The 26034-nt window shown below is 36.4% G+C and overlaps 1 protein-coding gene across 1 annotated transcript in view; it reads left to right on the top strand.

The window, feature by feature from the left end:
- Positions 1-18482, top strand: part of LOC5572395 (rapamycin-insensitive companion of mTOR) — a 91070-nt gene extending 72588 nt beyond the window's left edge. Inside the window, exon 9 of the mRNA XM_021838690.1 lies at positions 17811-18482. Within this exon, the coding sequence (XP_021694382.1) occupies positions 17811-18278 (468 nt within the window). The 3' untranslated portion in view covers positions 18279-18482. The remainder of the gene's footprint in view (positions 1-17810) is intronic.
- The last annotated feature ends 7552 nt before the right edge of the window (positions 18483-26034 follow it).

Raw genomic sequence — 26034 nt, 5'->3', positions numbered from 1 at the left:
AGAGTTCTATCAGGGTTTTCTCCAGGAACTCCTACAAAGAACTCCTCTAGGGATTCCTCATGAGAATCCTGCGGAGATTGTCTAAGGAAATTGTCCATCGAATCCCTCAGGAATTTCTCCAGAAGTTTCTTCGGGAATTTCTATAGTGACAAATTGCCTCAGAAATATTTTTGAAAAAAAATTCAGGTATTCAAGTGTTTTCTTGAAGGTTTTTTTACACGATTTCACCAAGAAATAATTCAGATATTTTCCACAAATTCCTCCAACGATACATGCAGAGACTTCTCCAGAAATATCTCCACAGATTTAACTGGGAATTCTTCGGAGTATTTCTACAGAGATTCGTCTAGGATTCTACCAAAGATTGCTCCAGGATTTCCTTCTGAAATATCTCCAGGATTTGCTTTGAAAAAATCCTCCAGGGGCTTTACAAGGAATTTCTCTAGGGAATTATGCCGCCAAATAATGCAGAGATTTTTTTGAAAACTCCTCCAAGGAATTCAGTATTTCTTAAAAAAATTTTACCTTGACATATTTCGGATACTTTTCAGAAATTTCTCCAAGGATTCCTCCAGAGACTCCTTCCCGAATTCTTACACAGATTTCTCCAGAGATTCTTCCTATAAATTCCAAAGGGACTCCTCGAGGGTTCCATCAGATATTGCACGTTCTCGAGGGATTAATCCACAGAATTCCTTCAGGAATTCGTCTAGAAACTCCTGCGTTTTTTTTTTTTCAAAGAATTGCTGTTGGCGAATTTCACCGCTTTATAAATTAGAGGTTTTTTGAAAACTCCTCCAGGAATTTCAGTGATTTCTTCATAGATTTCACCTCGACATCATTCAGATATTTTCCTGAAATTTCTCCAAGGATTCTTTCGAGAACTCCCCATTACTATTGAATTTCACCAGGGATTTCTCCAGAGATTTTTCCAAGATTTACTCTATTAATTTGTCTAGGGATTCCTAAGAAGGATCTTCCAGGCATTTTTTTCCTGGATTTTTTTCAGTGATTCCCTCAGCAATTTCTACTTCAAAGATATCTCGATAAATTTTCCTAAGATCATTGTGCCAGGAAATAAAAGATATTTTCGAGAACTTCTCCGGGTATTCCAGTAATTCCTTCAAAGAATTCACCAAGAAATTATTTAATTATACTCCACCCGGAAATCCTCCAGAGAATACTCCAGAAATTCCACCAAAGATTCATCCAGGGAATCTTTCGAAAATTCCCATGGATATTCCTCTAGGGATTCACCAAGGTTTCTTCTAGAAATTCCTCATGCAATTGTCTCCAGAAATACCCCACAGTATTCCTCAAGAAAATGAAATCCATCTGTAATTTCTTTATTTTGCAATTGCTCTCAAGAATTTCTCAAAAGGATTCCCTCAGAAATTCCTCCATGAGTTTCTTCAGTGATTTCTAAACGAATTTTTCTAGTAACATTTCCGCAGGTAATTTTTCAGATATTCCCCAGAAATTATTCTTAAGAAACCTCCAGTAATTCTTCCAAAGATGTCTTCCAAGAATTTTCAAAGGGATTCCTCCACAGATTTCCTTCAGAAACCCCTACAGAGATAATTCAGACATTTCAGTAATACATTCGCATATTTCACCTGGACAGATATCTGAATTCAATTTCTAGAGATTTCTTCGAGGATTCGTCTAGAATCCGTCCTAGAATTCTTCATGGCATTCCTTCAAAGTTTCTCAAGGGATCCCTCCACGAATTCTTTCAAGAATATGTCCTAAGTTTTTCTCAGGAATTACTCCAGAAGCTCCTTCATGGAGTGCTCAACGAATTTCTTTAGGAATATTCCAACAGGAAATGATTCAATGATTTTTTCGAAAACTTGTCCAGTGAATGCAGTCAATTCTTCTGAGAAATCCTAAAGGGACTCCCCAGGGTTACAGCATTTTTTAAGGGATTCCTTCAAGAATTTGTCAAAGAATTGCTCTAGGAAAATTTCACCGCTATAAGCTTGAGCTTGAGCTTGAGCTTGATTGGCCTCCCGTGGATGCACTCCAGTATCGCCAGATCAGCTGCACTTACACAAGGAACCAACCGAATGACTGCTTGGGACTAACAGGCATCCTCAGTGTATAAGTGCTGGTGATCTTCTATTTTTAGGCAACAATGACACCTGCCACGTCAGAATGCAGACCAATGAGGGGAAGGGGGAGGAATTGATGATGCATTGAACTGACTCCCACGTAGACCTATTCCACTGCATCCACGTCAGTTCGGGAGTGTATGGATTGGGGGAAAGGCATGGCAGAAAGGTTTGCTTTTGTGGTTAGCAGACTGCCTATATATCAGGCGTAAGAAAGGCGTGCGCGTGGAAGTAGGAAGCGTTAGGGAAACGGTTTCTTGTCCGTCTCTGGTTCTAGCGTTTGCTATGAACGAATAGTTTGAGTGTGATATATTTAGAATGGAAGATAGAAGCAAGTGAGAGATATACAACTACAAAGTACGAGGAAAGGGACGGGCCTGGGATTGAACCCATGACCTTCTGCATATGAAGCAGAAGCGGTAGCCATCAGACCACCAACCCCGTCTTGCTCTAGGAAAATTTCACCGCTATATAAAAAAAAAATTTCGAAAAATTCTGCAGGAATTTCAGTAATTAGTGCATAGATTTCACTTTGACATTTTCCAGAATTTCTTCAGGGACTTTCTACTGAGGCTCTTTCAGGGGTTCCTCCGAGAATTCTCTGGAATTTTTACAAGGATTTCCTCAGGAATTTCGCCATTAGCTATTTAATGCATTTCTCATGAAATTAATCTAAGATCATTTCGGCAAGGAATAAGAGATGTTTTCGAGTACTTCTACATAGATACCAGTATTTCTCTCAAGAATTTTTTCAAAGATTTCACCAATACAGAAATTCAGACATTTTTCAGAAATTCCTCCAGGAATACCTCCGGGAGCTCTTCCGAGAATTACCCCTGGGATTTCTCTTAGAGCTTCCCCAGTAATTCCGCCAGGGATTCTTTCAGTAAACACACCACAATTTCTCCAGAAAATTCCTTCAAGAGAACGGTCTCCTTCAGAGCTTCTCAATGTATTTTTCAGGACTCCTTCTAGGGCTTCCATCAAACAAGTATTTTACCAGATATTGTTTAAGGAATTCCTCTTAAATGTCGCCATATAGTTTCGCTGAAAATTGTATGAACCGTGGTATTTTGCCAAATCCACCCGTGATAACTTCTGTAATTCTACCAATAATCTCTGGAAATCCAACAGAATTTGTTTTAGTAATTTCATCACGGATTCTTCCAGAAATTTCCCCTGGGATTCTTTCAGAAATTACACCAGCAAAACTTCCATTATTTCTGACAGTAATTCATTAAGGAGTTCTACCAGTAATTTCTCCGGGAATTCCGCCAGTAATCCTCAAGAAATTCCGCAAGTAATTCCTCCAGGAAACTGCCAGATATTTTTCTAGGAATCTCGCAAGGTATTCTTCCAGGAAATCACTCATGGAATCCTACAGCAATTCACATAAGGATTTCCCTATCAAGGATTCCCTCAGAAGTTCCTCCAGATATTCCTAAAGAAATTCTACCAGGTTTCCGCTAAAAAATTCCACCAAGGATTCCTTAAAAATATTTTCCAGGAATTCGCCCACGGATTCCTTCAGTATTTCTGCCGAGGATTGGTCCAGTCATTTTATCTGGGATTGCTTAAAGAATTCCGTCAGTGATTTTTTTTTTAATTTTTTCCTTGTTTTCACAGGAGTTCCACCAAGAATTCAAACAGGATTTTTTCCATTGATTCTTTTGAGAATTCCACCAGACATTGCTCCAATAACAGCACCAGGGAGTCCTCCAGAAATGCAGCAAGTGATTCCTTCGGAAATTTCATCGAAAATACTTCCAAGGATTTCTACAAATATTTTCTGTTTAGATTTTTCCAGTAATTTACCCCCTCCAGATACCACTCCTGGATATCTTATATGAAGTTTTTCAGAAATTTATCTTTGGATTTTTCAGGCTTTTCCACAAGAACTTCTCCTAGTATTCCTTCATTTATACTAACAATGATATTAGAAAGCCTATCTGAATTCTCTTCCTACATTAATTCTTCAAAAAATTTCTTCAGACAATATTCAATGGATTCTATCAGGATTCACTCCAAACATTCCTCCATAAATTGAAGATTGTTGTTGTTTGTTTGAGGGGGACTTTAACCCGAAGGATATTCGTCCCTTAATTGAAGATTCCTTCAGAAAATGTTCCATGTTTTCTTCCAAAGACTTCTCAAGTTTTTCCTCTAGATATTCCTCCTGGGATTCCAGAAATCCGTCCAGTTTCTTCCATGCAATTCGTCAGGATTTCTTTAACAGATTCTTAAACCACATACTACATACCCGAGCAGACGCCCGTTTTATTTTTTATACATTTACCATATCACAGTCACGGCTATTATTCTTAAATTACCGTTTAGAACTTGATTCCCTACCAGATGTTACACTTAAAAGACTCTGTCAGGAAATCTCTAAGCTGTTTCTTCTATAATCCTTCAGAAGTTTCTGAGTGCCTGAGATTCCTTCAAAAGTACAGTTAACTCTCCCTTACTCGATATTGAAGGGACCATCGAGTTAGGGAGGTATCGAGATACAGAATACATATTTTTCAAATATTAAACTTTTTATTATTTTGACAAAATACATTCAAAACAGTTATTTTAACGTGAAAAACATTACATTTTTCCATATTTACCTATGTGACACATTTTTACCGATCTGCAAAAATTAAAAATTTTAGCACCCAGAAATTGGCAGTAAACCTGGCAATTTAATCATAATAATCAAATTCATGAAATTTATTAACGTTTGGAGGACATTTGGAACTTTTCATAAATATATCGAGTTAGAGAGGTGAACTTACTTGGGAAACAGAAACAGATAGCATCGAGTTAGGGAACATCGAGTTAGAGAGGTATCGCCTTACAGAGGTATCAAGGCATGCTAGATTGAAGGGACCGCGCATTCCATCGAGTTAGGGGAAAAATCGAGATACAGAATATCGAGTAAGGGAGAGATGACTGTGCCTTTAAAGTAGGCCATTCTTCAGGAATTTCCCAAGTTATTGTATTTGTTCAGGAAGTCTTCAAGAAATTTCCCCAGGAATTCCTCCTGGGTTTCACACAGTTCATCCTATTGAGATTTTATTTAGAAAATCCGTCAGGAATTCTTGGAAAAAGTTCTCTTGATTTTTTTTTTTTAGAATTCTAGTTATAATGACAACGTATTCTGAGAGACTACTCAGGAAGCTCTTTCAGAAGTTCGTACATATATTTTTATAAAAATTTCTCTTGAAAATCTGTCAGAAATTGCCTCAAAGACACCCTTCTCCTAAGAGGAATCCTAGAGGAATTATAAGAGAAACTCTCAGATTATTCCCTGCAGTGATTTTGTAGGTAAATACTGCATGATGAGCGATCAGTGCAAGAATGCATGGATATTTTTGTGTCCAACTCCTACAGGAATCACAAGATGAATCATGAAAAAAAAAACTCATTAAGAAATAATTGGAAAAATAAATGAACAGCACTCAACAAAATTTAAAGTCGGTGAAAATTTATGTTTGTACATAGGTAGTTTTCGGAAGTCAGAAATTTTCAGATCTCTACCTCGTTTCACTACAAAGTTGTAGCTTCTTTACCGTGTCGATTGGCCAAAAAAAAAGGAAAGGTAAATCAAGATTTTTTTAAACAATGTTGAAATTAAATTTTTGAAATATTTTTGAAAAAGACCGTATATCTCGAATAAACCCTACCGGAGTTATAATTATCACAAGAAAAATTGCTAATTGAAATTCCGGAGAAATTTTATAAGAACGTTCTTTGGAAATTAATGGGTATCGTGAAACGGGGTAACGTTGATCAGAATGAACATCCTCGTAAAAAGTGAGATTCAACATTTTCCATGTATATTTCCATGTTTCTCATTTTAATGTTCATGAGCTTAATTCTGGTTTTTGCAAAAAATAAGGTTTGTTTATGCGTAAATTTATTTATTTTTCGAAACAATGATTCAATTTCAGCGTAAAAAAAATTGCAATCATTGTTTCGAAAATTAAATAAATTTACGTATAAACAAAACTATTTTTTTTGCAAAAATCTTAGTTCTCAAAAACTCATGACACTATTGAAGTTTCATTTCTCGCATGAGAGCTGCAAATAACATAAGCAATGAAAATCATATTTTAACTAAAAATGATATCGCTGAAAACGATATCCGTTGTCAAAATTTTAAAAAGTGTAGGGGGAGATCCCCCAGTACCGGACACTAAATTCATAATTCGAAAAATATTGATTTTATGGGCTCGTGTTACCCATTTATGATAAATATTATCATTTTTATAGTGTACAAAAATAAATTTGAAAATATAAATTTGAATTTTGACATTGTATTTTGAGGACATATTTTAGTACCAGATTCTCGCATAACTTATGATCTCGCCCTAAAAGCCATTGGTAACCATGTGTGTAGCTCGTTATTTCTGAGTATTTGAATGGATTTACACGTTATTTAACAACTCTATGGTGAAGAAAGGATCATTCCTGCCAGTGGTGTTGGTTTGGATGCTTATTCATTAATTTACTCAGAAACAACGAGCTACACAGGTTGTTACCAATGGCTTTTAGGGCGTTATCTCAGATTATGCGAGAATTGATCGATCTTGAAAGGTGGCACCCAATACCGGGCACGATCTGGAAATGCCTAAAATTCTGTAAATTTGAACATCATTGAATGTGTACACTATAGGAATAGTTTATAATTACCAATTCAATGCATGCAACTGAATAATTTGAGTTTTTCTTAGTTTGCAAGATGCCTATCAAAAACCTCTTTCATATATGATGAAAAGTAGCATATTTTACGATGTTGTTCTGAATGTTCATTCTTGTTAATTTGATTGCATGTTTGATACCATGATCGACGAAACCCATGAAAAATGAAAGTATTTTGAGACACTGGTGCAATAATTACAATGATATCATATAACAAATCAAGCTGTCCGAAACTGAGGGACAGGAGGTGCTTAACCAAAATTGTAATTTGTCAATATTTAGTTCAATTATGGTACAAAATTCATTCATACTATCAAATAAGGATTATGTTCGATCATGCTTGCGGGATCCAAAGTATTTTTTCATATTCAAAATAATTACTAAATAGGCTCAAAATTAAGAGCATACGTCAATTTTTTAAAGCTTTTCAAACTTTTCTATTTTTTTTTTTAAAAACATGCATATTTCAAGGATGTGTTATTCTACGCTAACATTAGTCTACATAATAGCTTTCTTTTCTACTAATACACCATCTTGATTGGACCATGATTTCTCAATGTTTCGACTTTGTCCGGTATTGGGTGCTGTCCGGCACTGGGGGATCTCCCCCTATTCAATTTAGCCTAATCAATGCTACAAAGAATCCCAAACTTTCTTAGGAAATTGCCTACATTTAGGCGTATTCCACAATTTATGGCGTTTTTAATTTTAAAATAACTGAAAAAGTAAATTACTTGTAAGAGTTTGGCCTTCATATTCGGCTTCAGGGGCCAAGATTTCAGTAAGTAACGAAATTTTCAATATTTCCGAACATTGCTTCCTTGGATGATCAATATTACCCCATATCAGCTAAATCAAAAAGTCGCCTAAAACAATTCTAAAACATGTAGAAACAAAACACAGTGTACAATCACAGGCGTTGGGTGCCAGTACTTTTTTTTTAAATATAATAATTGCAACATTTGCTATTTCAAATCAAATTTTTATAAATTATTCAAAAAGTTGATCAATGTTACCACGTATTACGGTATTTCCTTGACCAAGATGAAATTTTTGCAAGAATTGTAGAACCTTGTAGAAATCAAAAGGGCAACTGAGTTTGCTTCAGATTTTTACATGACATCTCCACAAGTTCTTTAGAAATTCCTTCAAGATTATTTGAGCAAGAGCTTCAGAAACTTTTACAGTGATTCGTTAAAGATTTCTACAGGAGTACATATAGGGGATCATTCAAGGATTCCGCCAAAAATCCTCAAGAAAATAATCCAGTTACTCTTGCATAAACTCCTCCAGTAATTTTGAGAGGAAAGCTTAATGAATTTTCTCCAGAGATTCTTCCAGCGTATTCTGCAGTAGTTCCTGTAGGAGACTTTCCCAAGATTTCAACAGTAATTCTGACCGATTACTTTACAACAATTCATTCAAATCCTACAAGAGTTCCTCCAGGATTTCCTATGTCGTTTTTCTGTCATTCTTCAAGCCATTACCACAGAAATTTCTTTTGAAACCCTTCCTAATAATTCCTCCAGAAATTATTTTAAGAATTATTCTAGGAAATTCTCCTCCAGGAATTTTCCATTGATTCCTTCAGTAATCACTCTGTAGAACTTTGTGGATTCTTACTGTAATCTCTACAGTGTGTTCAACAACGATGCAGGAGGAACTATTGGAGCAAATCTCGATTAGCCATTGGTAACCAAGTGTGTAGCTTCTTGTTATCTGGCAAATGAAAGGATACATGTTAGTTAACAATGGTATGATGAAGAGAAGGTCCATTGATTTGCTAAAACTTAACGAGATATGTGCTCGGCTACCAATTAGACCTGTGCGCCGAAATATTTTTAATTGGCGGCGGCGTGAGAGCATGTTTATACCGGCGGCGGCGTCATCGGCGTCACGCCGTTAACAAGTTTCGGCGGCGGCGGCGGCGGCGTGCATCGGCGTGGAAAAAATTGGACATCAAAATGTTTTACTTTGTCTTCTTTTCTCCGCGTTACGTTCCCACTGAGACAGAGACAGACTACTTCTTAGCTTAGTTTTATACAAGCACTTTCACAGTTGTCAAGTGAGAGTTTTTCTTGCCAAATCGATTCCATTTTCGAATTAGTGTTTCGTGTGGCTGGTTCGAAGATACTTTATGCCCAAGGAAAGTATGGATATTTCCTAATTTACGAAAAAAATCCTGAACTAGCCGGGGACATTGCCATTAGGCTAAGAAAGGCCTCCAAGATACTCTATGTCTTGAAATGTCAAGAAAATTACGTTAAAAACCCTCTAGCGGTGGGAACTCACAACCCGAACCCCAAGATCATGCTTAATATTTTCGCGTTTAATGCTAGACAAATTTGGGTGCATAAATATAAACTACAATTGAAACGATGAAACAGTTAATGCACCATCAACATAATTCAAAATATCTGCGATTGAAATTGTTGTCCCATGGTTATTTTTTTGGTGAAATCTTTTCAAGTAAACTTTTGGAAATATTCTTGGAAGCAATCACCTGATATATCCCCTGGTAGGATACTAACCGAATATATTTGAAATATTTATTCATTATTATTAGTCTTCGGACAAAATCTGAATAAAGTTGCTGGACGAATCCTTGAGAAAATAATAAGGAACCAACAAAAATACTCGACGAACCAGAAAGGAACTCACAAGAATATTTGGTAAAATTACCAATAAAAAATGTGTGTGATTTATCAAAAAACTGTGTACCACACCATGTGGGGCAAGTGGATAATTTGGCGCAAATTTTTATGTCCCTCATACTCAATACATAACAATAAGAAAAATCGAAATAAATGACGATTTGAAGAATAATAGTCCCTCATTTGTTATCCACAGAAAATGTTTGAATTATATTATTCACGTTTGCTGTACATAACAATGAAGTTGACTATTGATTTTTCTGTATCCACTTACCCCACGGTACCTTATTACCTAAAAAAGTATATTGAAGAATCCCTAGAAAATGGTTTAAGTAGTTCTTGGAGTAGCTCTTGAACAGGAACTCTAAGAGGAATATCTGTAGTGCGTGGAACTCCAATTAGCACACAACTTTTCCAACAAACACAATACATTTTCGCCGATTAAAATAATACTATATTAATACATAAGCATAGGCATTGATGACCGTACAATTCGTAGTTGCTACTCCGTGATCAGGGTGTCCATTCAAAATCAGTTTTGTAATTCCCGGATTTTCCCGGATGCCTAAAAGTTTAAAATCGGGTGAAATCATGGTACAGTGCCTTCATCTTTTTAGACATTTTTTGTCTTTCAAAATATTTGTTTTTAAACCATGTTTTTTTCGCTGATCAAAGCTCTATTTTGTTTGATAACATCAGAACATCATTTAATTTGAATCCTATAAATTGTCAAAAATTGGACTATCAGAAACACCATTGCAGTTCCATAAATAGATAATTAAATAGTGTACAGGATTATTTGAATCTAATCACTAAATCTTAGAAGGATTTTAAAAAAAATCAAGCTACTTGCTTTTGAATGTCAAATTTTAAGTATCTAATACAGAACATAGAGAAGATATCGACCGTGATTGTTATATATTATTTTGTTATGGCTATATCGGTCATGCGATACCTCCACTATTGGTACACTGTTCCTTTAGTTGCGGTATATTTTTAATTTGTGTTCCTATAGTTGCGGTATCCGTTGTTTTCTTATGGGATTCTCCACTAAAGGAACACTTAACCGCAGCTATTGGTACAAGTAAGAGAGTTTTAGCAATTTTAGTGATATCATTGCTTTCAAATTTGAACGCTCTTTTCAACTATTCCGTGTATCAACAAGCCAATACGTCGATTGGCAGTGTCGTCTCTGTAGGTAATGTAATAAAATCAGTGAAAACGGCACTACTGCAACTATAGGAACACCCACATCTAAGGGAACACTTATCCTAAACTATCACTGCACTGTACTTTCTATCTGTAATGCGATGATAGAATTTCATGAGGATTTCATCGAATTTGAACGAGAAAAAGTGGTTTATCATTCTTGATATGATTGTATGATGGATTCTTGAGCCTTAAATATATCAATTCAATTTATTTTGTCAAAAAATCGCATTTGATTTTAGAATCCGTCGAACCTACTAGTATTCATTTTCAATCGAAAGGGCCAAAATAAGGAAGATGTTTGTAATCAAATGCTGTTTTTCCATACAAAATGCCTAAGTTTGGGGCTCTGCTTCTCAGTTTCTGGTAGTCCGATTTGACTGAAATTTGAATGACGAACTAAAAATAACTTGAAATTTTGCCTAGTGCGTAGTGAGCTCATAACATTGCTGCCATTACCATAGAGTTCCAGAGGGTTGTTCAAAGAGAAAAGTAAATAACCGAGAGATGTTTTAGTTTAATTCAAAAAACGGTAAATATTAGGTGTTTGGTCTGTTTGCCAAATTTCAGAAGTTACACAAATTTGCAAAACATGCCAACCTCCCACAACTTACCGTTTTCGAGTTGAATTAAAAAATCTCTCATTACTTTTCTCTTCGAACAACTCTATGGAAAATGGTAGCAAAGTTATGAGTTCACTACAGGCAAAACTTCAAGTTATTTGTAGTTCGTCATTCGAATTTTAGCTAAATCGGACAACCAGAAGTGGACATACAGAGCCCCGAACTTAGGTATTTTGTATGTAAAAACAGCATTTGGTTAATAACTTTTCTCACTGACTGTATCTGCGGGTATAATTCTCGTAGAATACAAGTACAGATTTTTATGACAGAAACAAAATCTCACCAAAATCATTTGACATAACTCCAAACAAGATTCTTCCCAGGGATTCATCAAAGATGTTCTTCGTCAAGAAACAAACAAAGTCTGTCCAAGAATGCCCAAAGGAACTTGCCATTTATTCATAAAAAAAAACATAAGGATCTCACTTGCAATACGCTACGAATGACAGGAAGAATTCGTTGTAAATCTGTAGAATTCCATTCAAAATCTCGTCCGATATACCATTGTCATAGATCACAGATTCAAGCTAAAAATCAAATGAAGCTTCTTCAAAATCCGAATCAGTTCACACGGGAATCCGCCAAAAAGCAATTCTTAATGATTGTGTCCAAAATTGAATTGTACAAATTTCCCAAAAACGTGTTAGCTCTGCTTTTTACCAACCGTTAGGAATTTTCCCAAAATTGCAAGAAAAATCCGCCGAAACTATTTCAAATGTCATGAAAAATGTGCCATTAATCAAAATAGAAAATCATAAAGCAGATCATTAAGAACCTTGCCAACAATCCCTGAATACTTAAACTTTTTTCAAGGATCTCAATGATGTTTACTAAAAACAAGTTTGAATGTTCTTAATAATATCTTCAGCCAGAATTTCGCAAAACATGTTACAAGAAATCTGTAACAATTGTGAAAATACATCTGACAAATATCCCTTCCTGAAAGGATCAACTATCTATCTAGCAACTCAGTTGTGTATATCTTGTCGATATTATCTAGCGCTTTTCCCGGTGTGTTCTACAATTTCCCGGGTATTTCCCGTATTTTTCCCGGCCTTTTGTGATTCCCGGGTTTTTCCCGCTTTCCCCGGATTTCCCGGATGGATGGACCTCTGTTTGAAAAGCTATCTATCAATCTTGAACATCGAACTATTCAAAGGTTTGAATCTCGAAATTTTATAAACATGAATAAGCGATTACAGCTTGGGCCTTCGCAAAGCACTACTCAAGAAACGAAGCCAACCGAAAAAACACTCCTAGCGCGCGAAAAACAAATCTGACAGCTTGGGCCTTCGCAAAGCACTCATAATACTATATTAATACAGTATACATACTATGAAAAATAACCGAAACTCCAATTAAAATGAAAAATTGAACCAGTTATTGACTTGGTTATCATGTTATTTCATAAGAAAATTGTTATTATTTTCTATATTAACAGAATTCCTAGTTCAATGTAAGAAGTCAAGTCAATAACAAGTATAGAAATCTATCATTCTACCGCTCGGATATGTTTGGGTTCATTTAAAAAGTGGTATTTTGAACTTGTGAATCCACTATTGTTACATTTTTCTGATGGAAAACAAGCGCTGTGTTTGGAGAATTACTTTCTTTAGCAATTATTGCTTATTTAGTTTATTAATCCATTAAAAAATTACATTGAAAATACAGGTGCGCTTATAGAAATTTACATAGCCGCCATACAAAAATCAATCTTTTTTTAAACCGTTATGAAATTTTTTGAAAGAATTCTTGTTGAAATTAGCAAAGGAATTTTTGAAAGTACATTGGAAAAACTAGTAAAATTTACTAGATAGTCCTAGAATCCTAGAACAATTTTTGAATGAACATTTGATGGATAAAATCGAAGAAGTATCTTCGGTGGTATTCCGGCAGAAGTCGATGAAGAAAATCCGTGTGAAAATTACTGGAGAAACTCTAGGAGATTTGATTGAGAATGTTCAGAGTGATTCTCAATGGATTACCTACATACAAATGCGATTGAGAAATGTAGGTATCCTATATCCATGTAATCCTTTGAGAAATTCCAGACTGCTGGCAGAAATCTTGAAGACATCTTTGTAATAATTTCTCGATAAATCCGTATAACAACGTTTGAAGTTATTACTAACGGAATTTCTGAAGTGCTTTTTAATCAAATAATTGGAGGAATTAGTGCAGAAATATACAATAAAATCCCGGAAGGGTCCTTTTTTGTGGGTTTGTAGAAGAATTCCTCCATTTTTTTTTCTTTTTGAAGAAATCCCTGCATTATTTGTTATAACACTATTGTTTTCAAGAAAAGATTGTAGGGTAAATTTCTGAAGTAATTTATGAAAGAATATTTAGAAGAATTCCTTCAGTAAGAAATTTCAAATCAGTTCTCTAAGAAACGCCAGAGGAATCTTAAAAATATCTGTGAAATTATTTAGGAGGATTCCCTAAAACAAGCATATGAGAGAAAACAATGAAAAAACTTCTTTGGCAATAATTCCTGGGCATATATTTGCTTCAATTATTTGAGAAATATTTGATAATCCTCCTTTAGAGATTCCTGAGTAGTGTCTTGGAGTAACTCCTGGAAAAAAATCAATTGATTTTTATCGAGGATATTTTTGAGATTCGTTGAAAGCTTGCTGATGGAATCTGTGTAAGCATTCTTAGAGTAATTGGTCTTATAAGAATGCTAAAGTAAAATCTGAAGGAATTCGTAAAGGAAACTCTGAAGGAGTTCAAGGAGAAATCCGTGTATGTATTCCAGGATACATCCCTGAAGAATCTCTGGAAGGTTTCAAGATGGAGTTGATAGTTAAATTCCTGAAGTTCCCAAAGAAATACTTAGAGGAATTCATTGATTAATTCCTTGATGAATTTCTGTAAGAATCTCTTAGGAATTCCGTAACCAACATTGAATTATTTTGTTAAGCTTTTTTTTTTTTAAATAAAATTACCAAATTTTACGAGCCGAATTATTTATCGGCGTGAAAATACAAAATCGGCGGCGAAGTGCTGATCGGCGTATGGAGCGCCGCCGATGCCTCATTCGGCGTCGGCGTGACGTAAAAATGATCGGCGGCGGCGGCGGCGTGGTGCGGCGGCCCACAGGTCTACTACCAATGGCTTTTAGGGCGAGATGATATGTTATTCGAGAAATGTACTGTGGCAGCAAAGTTAACACTTTTTTTTACAAAACCGCAAATACAAAGCAGTATACGTTTCCGCCCACAACATCGATTCTGAAATCAAAACCAGAATCACATCTTCAACACAAACGACGCCAAACAGAGCAAATTTAAATTTGCTCTTGTAGTGTTCACAATATTCCGAACGCGCTGGTTGCCGTGCCAAATGTTGCACAGAATGAAACGAAACCGTATTACAGTTTATTTATTTGGACCGGAACTGTTCGAAAATACAATTTAGAACGCCCCGGTGGAGATGCAAAATTTTGGTTTGGTCTATTTTACTGTCTATATTTAGAATATACCACGATCGCTGAAACCGATCTTAGGTAGTCAGTTTGACACATTTCCACACATAACTTTCCTTAAATGAGCGGAATCTGGTGCACTGATGGTACATTGACATTGATGTTTTATTGTTTTCAATACGAGATCATCTTTCCCATATTTTGCTGTTCGGATCAAGGTATCTAGAAGGGAGGTACTTCAATGTGTCAGAATGTTGAATTCGCCATTTTGAAATACCAGGTGACAGCTGGCAAGTTTGTTTTGGTTTGAAGCTGCTAACTCAAGACGTACCTCCAAATATTTTTCACAGCCACACTCCGTCTCGTTTCGTTCGGCCTTCAATTTCACTAGTCATAGAATGTAGCTTCCTAGTAGCTTTTCCTCACTGTAATGAATAAAACACTTTAATTTTAGATCCTCTAAAACACATGAAGAAGGTAAACGTTACTCAGAAATGCGGGAGTAAATTTTCACTTACCGGTAGGATTTGTTTTCTGTGACAAACAATCCCTAACATTCCTATAGTGGTTATCACGCCCAATGGTATGCGTGCCCTAGTGTAGATGTACCCGAGTAACACAGATGTTATAATTGTGTATTATCAACTTATATATGACTAGTTTTGGTTATATACCAGTTGATAATACACAATTATAACATGTGTGTTGCTGGGGTAGTTGTGAACCTTAGAGGAAAACAATATGCACTCTGTCTCGAAAAACACCCAGAATCCGGGTGTACATTTTTCAAATTGGGTATTTCCATATGAATTTTGATGAGTCTGCAAAGCGTGTGCAAGTTTCTTTGAGGAAAACAAAAACAAAGTGTGTATGACGAGCGTATGCTAGTCTACGTGTGTTCAAATGTCACTAAGCTCTATAGAAACGATACATGAAAACAAACTCGCCAGCTGTCACTTTCACCTCCCCTGTAGCTGACCTCACTTCGCACCCACTGACTGCTTAGATCACTGAAAGGAGGTTCAATCAATCTTGGTGCGGATAACTTACGGACACCCTGTACTCGACTGTCAATGCTCAAATGGGCGCCCCCCAAATTCTGTTTTGGCAGCGTCCATTTATTACGTAACGCTAAAATTGGAAATTTTTGACCCCCTCCCCCCTCCTACAGTGGCTTAATTTCATATTCGTACAGGATACTGTTTTCACATCAAGTTAGTAATAAACTATTAAATGATGTATTGAGTTTAAAATTCTTTATCCACATTGAAAGTAATAGGTGTCATCTATTATTTGCGAATCACAAAATGTTTCCATTTACATTCATCTTTGGATTAATGTAAAAGTATTGAATTTATGTCTAAAATTCACCCAATTCTATATTCGTACACCTACCAAAATTCGAACGTACAACATTCAAAACTAAATTTAAAAGCTCTATTTGATTGCTGAAGTGCTTTGTTATGGTGTTTAGATGTAGTGAAGTACATTTGGACAATTTATTAGCGGACATATGTGAAATTTAGGTAAAATTATGAGAAATGCCAGTTTTACAATGATTTTTGCTATAAAATCCAATGATTCGAACAGTAACGTTTATTTTTGTCATTGAATCCAATCTATTAATTATATTCGTGGGCTCTGATAGAAATTTAGTTGGAATGTATACAGTTTACAGAAATCATAAATAGTTTTTATCTCTTTTGAGTTCAGAAAATTGTGGTACCATAGTTTCAAAACTCTTCTAAAATGATATTTTTAATCAATGTAAACCAAATTTTCATTCTAAACAACAGGTAAAGGTCAATTTTGAAATTGTCTGTAAAAAGAATTTGTATCACGAACTTCGTTTTACAATAAAGTACCCTAAACTACGCTGTACATACCTCAACATAATTGATGTTATTGCAATATACAGTTATCTTTGAATAAATATTCAAATTATATTCAAAATAGCACCCTATTTTGCTATTTATTGATTTTATTAAAAAAAAAAACAAATAACTTGAATGAGCAGAGAGCATTGATACACTTTTTACTAGAATATATTCAGTCGTTTTCATCATTTTAAAAAACGTTTATGTTGCGGTTACGGCCATAATATTTATTCTACAAATCTCTATAATCATGTTTGGTAGTAAAATGTAAATTAAAAATAATAATTACGCAATGTTTCGATAGGAACATTAACTATGGATTATGGTTATCCATTTAGGAGTAAAACTTAGAGAAATTGACCACCATTTTTGGTTTTGGATTTGTTATAAATGTTATATTACCTAAGATCCAAAAGAATAAGTTGTCGATATCCACTCCTAGCTACTCTAAAACTGATTATAATTTTTTGAAACTTATGCAATATTCGCAGCAATCATTCTTGAGAAAGCGATGTTGAATAATATGTAAGTTATTGTTTAACTTACCGAATATTCTAGCAAACCACATGGGACAAGTGGTATTTTTCTTAAATTTACTTAAGTTTCAAATATGTCCGCTTATAAATTTTCCAAATGTACTCTACTACATCAGAACAACACAACGAAGAACTTAAGCAATCATCTAGTCCATCAAACATGAGTTTTGAATGTTGTATGTTTCTTTTTTGTAAGGTGTACGAATATGGGATTGGGTCAATTATAGACACAATCTCAATACTTTTCCATTATTCCAAAGATTTAAGCAAGTGAATACAGTTTGTCATTGCCAAACAATAGATGACACCTATGACCTTCGCTATTGATAAAGTATATCGAAATCCATGCACCATTTAATAGATTTATACCAACTTGATATGGAAACAGTGCCCCGTACGAAAATGAAATTGAGTCACTGTAATAATAACGCTTTTTGTATGGAAAATTTCAAATTTTTGTATGAGCCGTAACGCTGTAGCCTACTCCCCCCCTCCCCCTAGAGCGTTACGTAATTTGTGGATGTCGCCTTTATAAATTTTCACCCCCTTGAGGCTGGAAAACGCCCCCAAGGGGGCAAATTCGCCCACTTTGGGAATCACAGTTGTAGAAGCTCGGCTAAACGAATGTCTACCACAGCATTTCTCGGGGGAGTCTAATTCTAGTTCTTTCTCCCGCAGCACGAAAAAGCCCTGAACCGTCACTCGACTGGTACGGACCTACCGGACGGCATCACCATAGATTCGTCGGCCGGTCGATCCGACGACGACGATCCACCGTCATCGTCGTCGGCATCCGGGACCGCATATCAAGGCCAGAATACCAAATATAGAACCCGGCCCCGCTTCAACACGCTGGAGCTGGATCTGAGCTGTACCAAAAACAAGTTCCCCATCCGGAGGGACCGAGGCGGGGGGGCGTCGTGTCGTTTGCTCACGGATTACTCCCCTACGACGCCTACCGGTGGCATCATAACGACGTTTGGCGTCACAATTCTGGGCTCCAGTTTTGGCGCCGGAAGCCAAAGCGCAGTGACAAGTCCTACCAGTGCACTGCAGCCGGGCGCTCCGCCACTCTTCTGCGAACAACGGCTCGAGCAGCAGCTCAAGGGATCCAAATCGGAGGCCGCTCTGGAGATCAAGAAGTGAGCGTGGTTGTTCGAATAATGGGACAGGAAAGGGATGTGCAAGGCGAGTATAAATGCGGTTCCGTGAAAGGGTGCAGTTTTATGTGTTGCGTTGCTTTTTAGGTGGAAAGTCAGTTCGATTTTTTATACGGTCCGCAAAGGGTCGGGTTTTAGAGACGGGATTTTACGGGAAATATAATTGACAGGCGGTTAAATTTGAACGGAACATGTCACGTGTTTGGGTCGTAAAAGTGTAAGCGTACTTTTAAGAGCGTTATGAGGTCAAGATACATTTTTAATGGTTTAAGAACTGAACCTTCATAAGGCAAGGCTGGTAGCAAGTCTCTTTGTAAGAGCTTGGTCTCTATAAAGTCTATTTTCATCGAAAGGTCTTGAATGTTTCTACGTCTAGTCTCTAAAATCTAGTTTTCCCTTATTATACTTGTGTTGATTCCTGATGCAATCAGAGAAACCATCAGAGACTATACAGGTTCTTCAAGAATTTCGTCTTAGACTTTTGGAGGAAAAGCTTCATGAATAATCCTAGTGATTTCTCCAAACATTTGATCTAGAATACTTTTAGGGGCTCCTACAAAGATTTCTCCAAAAAATTCTCTTGGAGATTCTTCTACCAATTCTCCCAGAACTTCTTCCAGTGATTTTTCAATGGATGTCTAGAGAAATGTTTCTCCAAGAAATGAGAAGAGTAGAGTTTGATCCTTCAACCTTCAACCTGTGAAAAAATCAAGTTTTGTCCAATGATTTAACAAGAAATTCCCGTAAGAATTAGAATTCCATCAAGAGTTCTTCTGGGGATTTCATCAGGAATACTCTAGAGAATCGTCTAGGAATTCCAGCAGGAATTCTTTCAGAGATTCCATCTGGAATCCGTCCAGAGATTCGATCAGGAGTTCTTTCAGGGATTGCACCTGGATCTCATCTGGGGATTCCATCAGAAGTTTCTCCAAGGATTCTATCAGGAGATATTTCAGAGATTCCATCTGAAATTCCTCCATGGACTCTGTCTGGAGTTCCCCCAGGGATTTCATCAGGAATTCCTATAAGGATTCCATCAGAGTTCTTCTGGGGATTTCATCAGGAGTTCCTCCAGGAATTCCATCAAGAATTCCTTCTTTGATTTCACCCGGAGTTCCTCAAGAATTCCATCAATATTTCTCCTCAAGGAATTCCATCCACATTTATGCTAGGAATAACAGTTCCTCTAGGGATTCTATCAGGAGTTCTATCCGGAAACTTATCAGGAATCCTTTCAGCGAATTCATTAGGAGTCCCTCCAATGATCAGGAGTTTTTTCAAGAATATCTTTAGAAATTCCTCCGAGGATTCCATCAGGAGTTCTTCTAAGGATTCCATCTGGAGTCCCTATAGAGATACTATCAGGAATACCTTTAGGGCTTCCATCAGAGTTCTTCTGGGGATCGCGTCAGGAGTTCCTCCAGAGTTCTTTCTGAGATTCCACCTGGAATTCCTCCAAAGATTATATCAAGAGTTCCTCCAGAGAATATATCAGGAATTCCTTGAGGAATTCCATCAGGACTCCTTCTAGGAATTCTAAGGATTCTTACAGGAAATCCATCAGGAGTTCCTTGCAACCGGTATTCCTCCATGAATTCCTTCAGGAGTGCCTCTAGCAATATCATAAGGAGCTCCTCTATAAATTCTATCAAGAGTTCCATCGGGAAACTTATCAGGAATTCCTCCAGAAATTACATGAGGTGTTCATATAGAGATATCATCAGGAGTCCCTTCAATAATTCCATAAGGTGTAACTTTATATTTCCTCCATCCATAAGGTAACTTTATATTTCCTTCATCAGGAGTTCCTCCGGAAATTCTATCAGGAATTCCAATAAGGATTCTATCAAGAGTTCCTTCAAAGGTTCCACCTAACATTTCTTCCGAAAACATAAGGAATCTCTCTAGGAATTCTATCAGGAGTTCCATCAGCAATCTTATCAGGAATTCCTCCATCAATTTCATAAGGAGTTCCTATAGCGATTCCATTAGAAGTCTTCGAGTGATTTCATCAGGAGTTCCTCCAATGATTTCATCTGGAGTTTCTGCAAGAATATCTTTACGAATTCCTACAAGGGTTCCATCAGGAGTCCCTCCGGATACCATCAGAAGTTTCTTCAAGGATGCCGCCAGGAACTACTCCAGGGATTACATCAGAAGGCTCTTCTAGAGGATAACACAGGAGCTCTTCTGGGAATTACATCAGGAGTTATTTTAGAGATTTCAAGAAGAGTTCCTTCAGGGGTTTCATTAGCGTTTCTTTAACCATTCCACCTGGAATTCCTCCTGAGATTCTATTAAAAGTTTCTGTAGGAATTCCATCAGGAGTTCCCCTGAATCTTTCAACTGTAGTTCCCAATGGATTCCATCAGGAGTTCTTCTAAGTATTTTATCATGAGTTTCTATAGGGAATAAATTAGGAATTTCTACAGAGAAAACAACAGAAGTCCTTTTTGGGATTTTATCAGGAGTCCCCAAGAAATTTCACCAGGAATTTGTTTTTAGACATGCCGAGACTCTAGTGAATATGTGATTGTTAATTTTTCAAACGCTGTGGCTGTGAGGGAGAACCTTTTAGCGATTTTCTTGCAATAATCGCAGTAAGGAAGAGCAGAACTTTCAACATTTAAGTACCGGAAGAAATAAATATTTAAGAGGAATTCCAGTTATAATTCGTACGAAGTATTCCGGCAAAACTCTGAAATTATGAGGGGTCTCTTTCGGGGAATATTCTGACCAGTCATTGATATGAGAATGGGTATGGCACTTTTTTTTCGAACATTCTATCCAAAATCTTTTAGTCCTCTAGTTATTCTACTTTGAAGTTTTTCCAGGAATCCAGGAATTTTCTAAGGATTCCACCAAAAATTCTTCCTGGGATTCAACCACGCAATTTAGTAATAATTCCTCTAGAAACGTTTCCACAGATTCAACCAGAAATTCCTCCGGAGAAAATTCTTTAGGCATACCTTCAGGTAGCATTTTTCCAAGGATTACTTCAAAGGTTCCTCTAGAAATTATGATGGATTTCCTCCGCTGATTCCTTTAAACATCTGTTCAAAAAAATCCTCAAGTAATTTCTTCAGCAATTTTTCAGGGCTTACCCCAAGGCTGCCTCCTAGAATTCATCCAGAGATTGTTATAACATTTTTTTTTCAAAGATTTCTTCAGGAATTCTGCTAGAAATTAGTTCCAAGGATTCCATGACGCGTTACCCAGGAATCACATCACGAATTGTTTCAGATACTTCTAAAGGGGTTTCTCAAGAAATTAATCATCAGAAATTCTCCCAAGGATTTCACCAGGACTTTTTTGGGGGCTTGCTCCTAGGTTTCCTTCTCAAATTACACAAGGAATTACTTCAGAAAATCCACCAAAAATTTCTTCAACGATTCTTTCTAGTGATTTTTCTACAGATTTCTCCAGGGATCTGTACAAAAACTTCCCAAGGGATTTTTCCAGTGATTCATCCAATGCTTCCTTCAAGAATTCCACCAAAAAATCCTCCAAAGATTTATTTAGGAATTCCTCCAACGAAGCTTTAGGCATTTCTGAACAGATACTACCCACAATTTATCCAAGGATTCATCAAATTCCTCCAGGGATTTCACCAAGAATTCCTCCAAGGAATCCACCAGAAAGCCTTCAGAGATGCGATGAGAAATACTGTAAACGAATTCATCAATACTTTGTAAACGGAATTTCAGCAGGAATTCCTTTAGAGATCCCGCTTGCAATTTATAAAGTGGTTCCCCTAGGTTATCCTCCCGTATTCTTCTAGGGAATCTTCAATAAATTCTTTCATAAATTCCATCAGTGTTTCCTCCAAAGGTTCTTCCTTGTAAGAAATTACTAGTGGAATCTTTATGGAAAATTGTGGTCAAATCGCATAGGAAATTCGTTATGGGATCAAGGAATTCATCTTGGATAGAGTCACTAGATGGTGGATTCCCAAATGACAGATGAAACTCTTATTAGAAATTTCTGGTAAAATCACTGGAGGATTTCCTGAAAACCCATAAGAATTCCTAGAGTTATTCCGCGAGAAATTCCTTGAAAAAATCGGGGGAGGATTTCCGAGATCGATTCCTTAAGGAAATCCAAGAGGTATCCCTTGACGAATTCCGCTAGGAATCCTTTGAGAAATTCAGGAAGGAATCTCTTGAATAATTCCGGTAAAAAATCTTTACAAGAAATTTCTGATAAAATCCCTGGAGGAATGCCTGATAATCTTCGAGAAACGTTGGGGAAATTACAGGAGAAATTCCTTGAGAATTGATTCCTTTAGGAATTGCGGGAGGTATACCTTGATTAATCCCGGGAGAAATCCCTTTTGGAATTCCGGGAGGACTATCTTGAAGAGTTCTTGGACGAATCTCTTGAAGAATTCTCTAGAGAATCCTATGGAAGAATCCCTTAATAATTTTTTGGAAGAATTCATAATAAGTTGCCTGATGGATTCCAGAATAACCCTAGAGAGATTCATGAAGGAACCTTAAAAAAAATCCTGATAGAACTTCTGATGGAATCCCAGGAGGATTTTATAATGAAGTATTAGAAGTTTTTTTTTAATGAAATCCATGAAAGAACTTCCGATGGAATCCATACAGAAACTTCCTATGAAATCTATTGAAGAACTCCTGATGAAATCCCAAGAGTAATTCGTGATTGAATTATTAAATAAACTCATGTAGATCTTCTTCTTCTTTCTGGCGTTACGTCCCCATTGGGACAGAGCCTGCTTCTCAGCTTAGTGTTCTTATGAGCACTTCCACAATTATTAACTGAGAGCTTACTATGCCAATGACCATTTTTGCATGCGTATATCGTGTGGCAGGTACGATGATACTTTATGCCCTGGGAAGTCGAGAAAATTTCCAACCCGAAAAGATCCTCGACCGGTGGGATTCGAACTCACGACCCTCAGCTTGGTCTTGCTGAATAGCTGCGTTTACCGCTACGGCTATCTGGGCCCCAAACTCATGTAGATATTTCAGGTAGAATTATAATTGTAATTGTATTTATTAATCTTACGATAACCAGCTTTAACATTTTTATCGGGTCAAGGAAGTCTCTGAAGGAACTCCTAATGGAAACCCTAGAGGAACTTTTGATAAAGTTAACATAAATCGGTTTGACTAACTTGAGGGCGAAGTCAATGTTGGTCAAACCGTCTGAGCGTCTGTGGGCTGCATAACGGAACGCCAAATTTAGACAAACATCTTCTTTTACCAATTACTGAAACAGAAGAGCCACAGTCTATCTTCATTTCATGGTCTTTGCCTTCCACATTGACATTGGTTAAACGAGTATTGCTAATTTTGTTATTAGACGACACTGACATACATTGTGGATCACCTGTGTCATTAGCTCCTTGATCGGCGACGAATTCGGGTGAAGGTTTGATGCAGAGTGCCAAAGAGTGACGTACAGTACTGGATAGAGTAAAGTACGCATTGATCATTTTTCCATACAAAATGGTCAAATTTGGAAACTTGAATTTCGGCTTCTAATGTTCCGATATGCCTATAAACACGAATGAATTTGTCTACGAATCTCAGATAATGCTTTTGAAAATGCGTGATTATACTACACTTTGAACCCAAACGTGTTCATATTCACTATTGTTCAGTTTATTTCTTAATTTCTAGTAAATTGAAGAAAACTACTATTACAAACACCGCTAAACACTTGCAGAATCACAAAAATAAAAACTCGTTCCTACAATACTTATATTTAGCAAATTATTTTACAATCCGGAAGTTGCTCCACCCACCCTCACTAGTGAACTATTCCTATCTTTATCTCTAGTAAATCAATACCTTCGTTCTCTCGCAGCACTCGAACAGCGCAGCTCAATAGTTATTTTAGTAGCGAAATATAAAAAACAATGTTCCTTCCTTTTGCATGCCAATACACTTACGGATTACACAAAACAGTAACTATTTCTCAGTTAGTTTCACTTCCTACCGACTATCAGAAAATCAAAAATCAATCGAAATGCTTGGAATTTTATTTCGAAACGGGTCGTACTTGATTTTGTAAACAGACTTTTGAAATGGACATCTATCACAGAAATAGAACGTTATTCAAAAAGTTTAGATACATCTGGATAATCTGCCTAAAAAAGTATTGATCTTATAGCGAAAAACCATACAAATTCCTTACATTGATTTCAGTATTTTTGTTCAAAAACAAAGATAACCGTTATTGTCTTTCGATTCTATCCTCCTCACAAACATTTAAATAACAAATCACACTTGCAAATTTGTCGGAAAGACCTAAATGTGTCAGTTATAATAAAAGGTAGCAGTTTTTCCCCTGGAATAATGCGAAACATCAAGGTTATGTCCACCAGTTCAATAATCCTGGCCCCAAACGAGAAAATTATTTACAAAATCAAGTATCTCCTTTTCATTTCTCGCTTTGGCACACCGTAATCAGTAAATACCTACACAAGAATCCATATTTAATAGTTGAATATAGTTGTCGGAAAAAGTATTAAAACTATTGTTTAGCAAAAAAAAATACAAAATCGAAGAAAAAATGCAATCAAACCCACTCGGTTCCACCTCCTGTGTGTAGCAAGAAGAGGTATAATTTTTATAGTGTTTATTTATACCATTGATACTATTATTACAAACACACGTTAGGACATTATGTATATAATAATTTATGTGTGCATGGAAGCAGAGTGCTCGTCGTCGTCGTCGTCGTCGTCGCTGCCGTATGTGTCAACCCACTGTGTGTTTGTTACTCTAGGAACAGTAAATAGGCAGTTCGGCAATTTTCTGAAAATTATTCACATATTAATCCACGTAGGATCCGGCGACTATTCACGGTAGTCTACTCCCAAGGCTGACAGAAGTTGAAGAACAATTACCAGTACTAAAAGAAACCGACCGGTAACCCTGTGCTGTAGCTTTTGTAAGATGAACTATTAGAAAATTCAAAAACTTGAAAAATATTGAAAAAAAAAAATAAAAAATGTCATCATCAGTAGTTTATTTCTAGTTTTTGGGCTATTTTCCTGTATTTTGAAAATAAAAAACGTAAAAATTTAACGAAAACACGATTACCTAGTGGATTTAAATGACTAAGAACGACTGTAAAAAGCAAAACAAAAATGTCGAAACCCACACAGATATACACAAGTTTATATGTTAAAATCGAAGCGAATTTATTTTACAGGTTGAATTTTGCAATTTCCAAATGAAAAAATTGAAAAAAAAAATCACAATACGGTTTGTATAAAAAGCAAGTTTAAATGTAATTAATTGAATATCTGAATAAACTTTCCCAAGAAAATTAAAACCGTGCTTACTTTTCATTTCGACGGCCATAAGTACAATCCGAAATTTCTCATCGTAATAGGCTGTTTTTCATCACTCCAATCTGGCATAAAACGGACTACTTTCCTGCACTGAATTATGCACAATTTAAAAAAATTGCAAAATATCTGGCTGGCCTCGATACATTATTTACTGGTGATTTCCGAATGGTTAAAAAGCGTTTTCGGCTCAGTGTAGAGTTCCCGTAAAATTCATCTCCAGACGTGTTCATTCATACTTTCTGTTCTGCGCATGTGTGCGTCGCACCAACGTCTTTTGCTCGTTATTCGAAGCAATAACATCGAACCTCCACCGGTGTCTGAGCGCCTGCTACTTAATTCAAAGTTTGTATGCAAATTTTTTGATGTTTTTTTCCTCGTGCTGCTTGTTCCGTGATCGTCCAAGCTTCCG

This window comes from Aedes aegypti, chromosome 1, assembly GCF_002204515.2.
Source record: "Aedes aegypti strain LVP_AGWG chromosome 1, AaegL5.0 Primary Assembly, whole genome shotgun sequence".
Lineage (NCBI taxonomy): Eukaryota > Metazoa > Arthropoda > Insecta > Diptera > Culicidae > Aedes > Aedes aegypti.
This window is presented reverse-complemented; position numbering and strand designations above follow the sequence as displayed.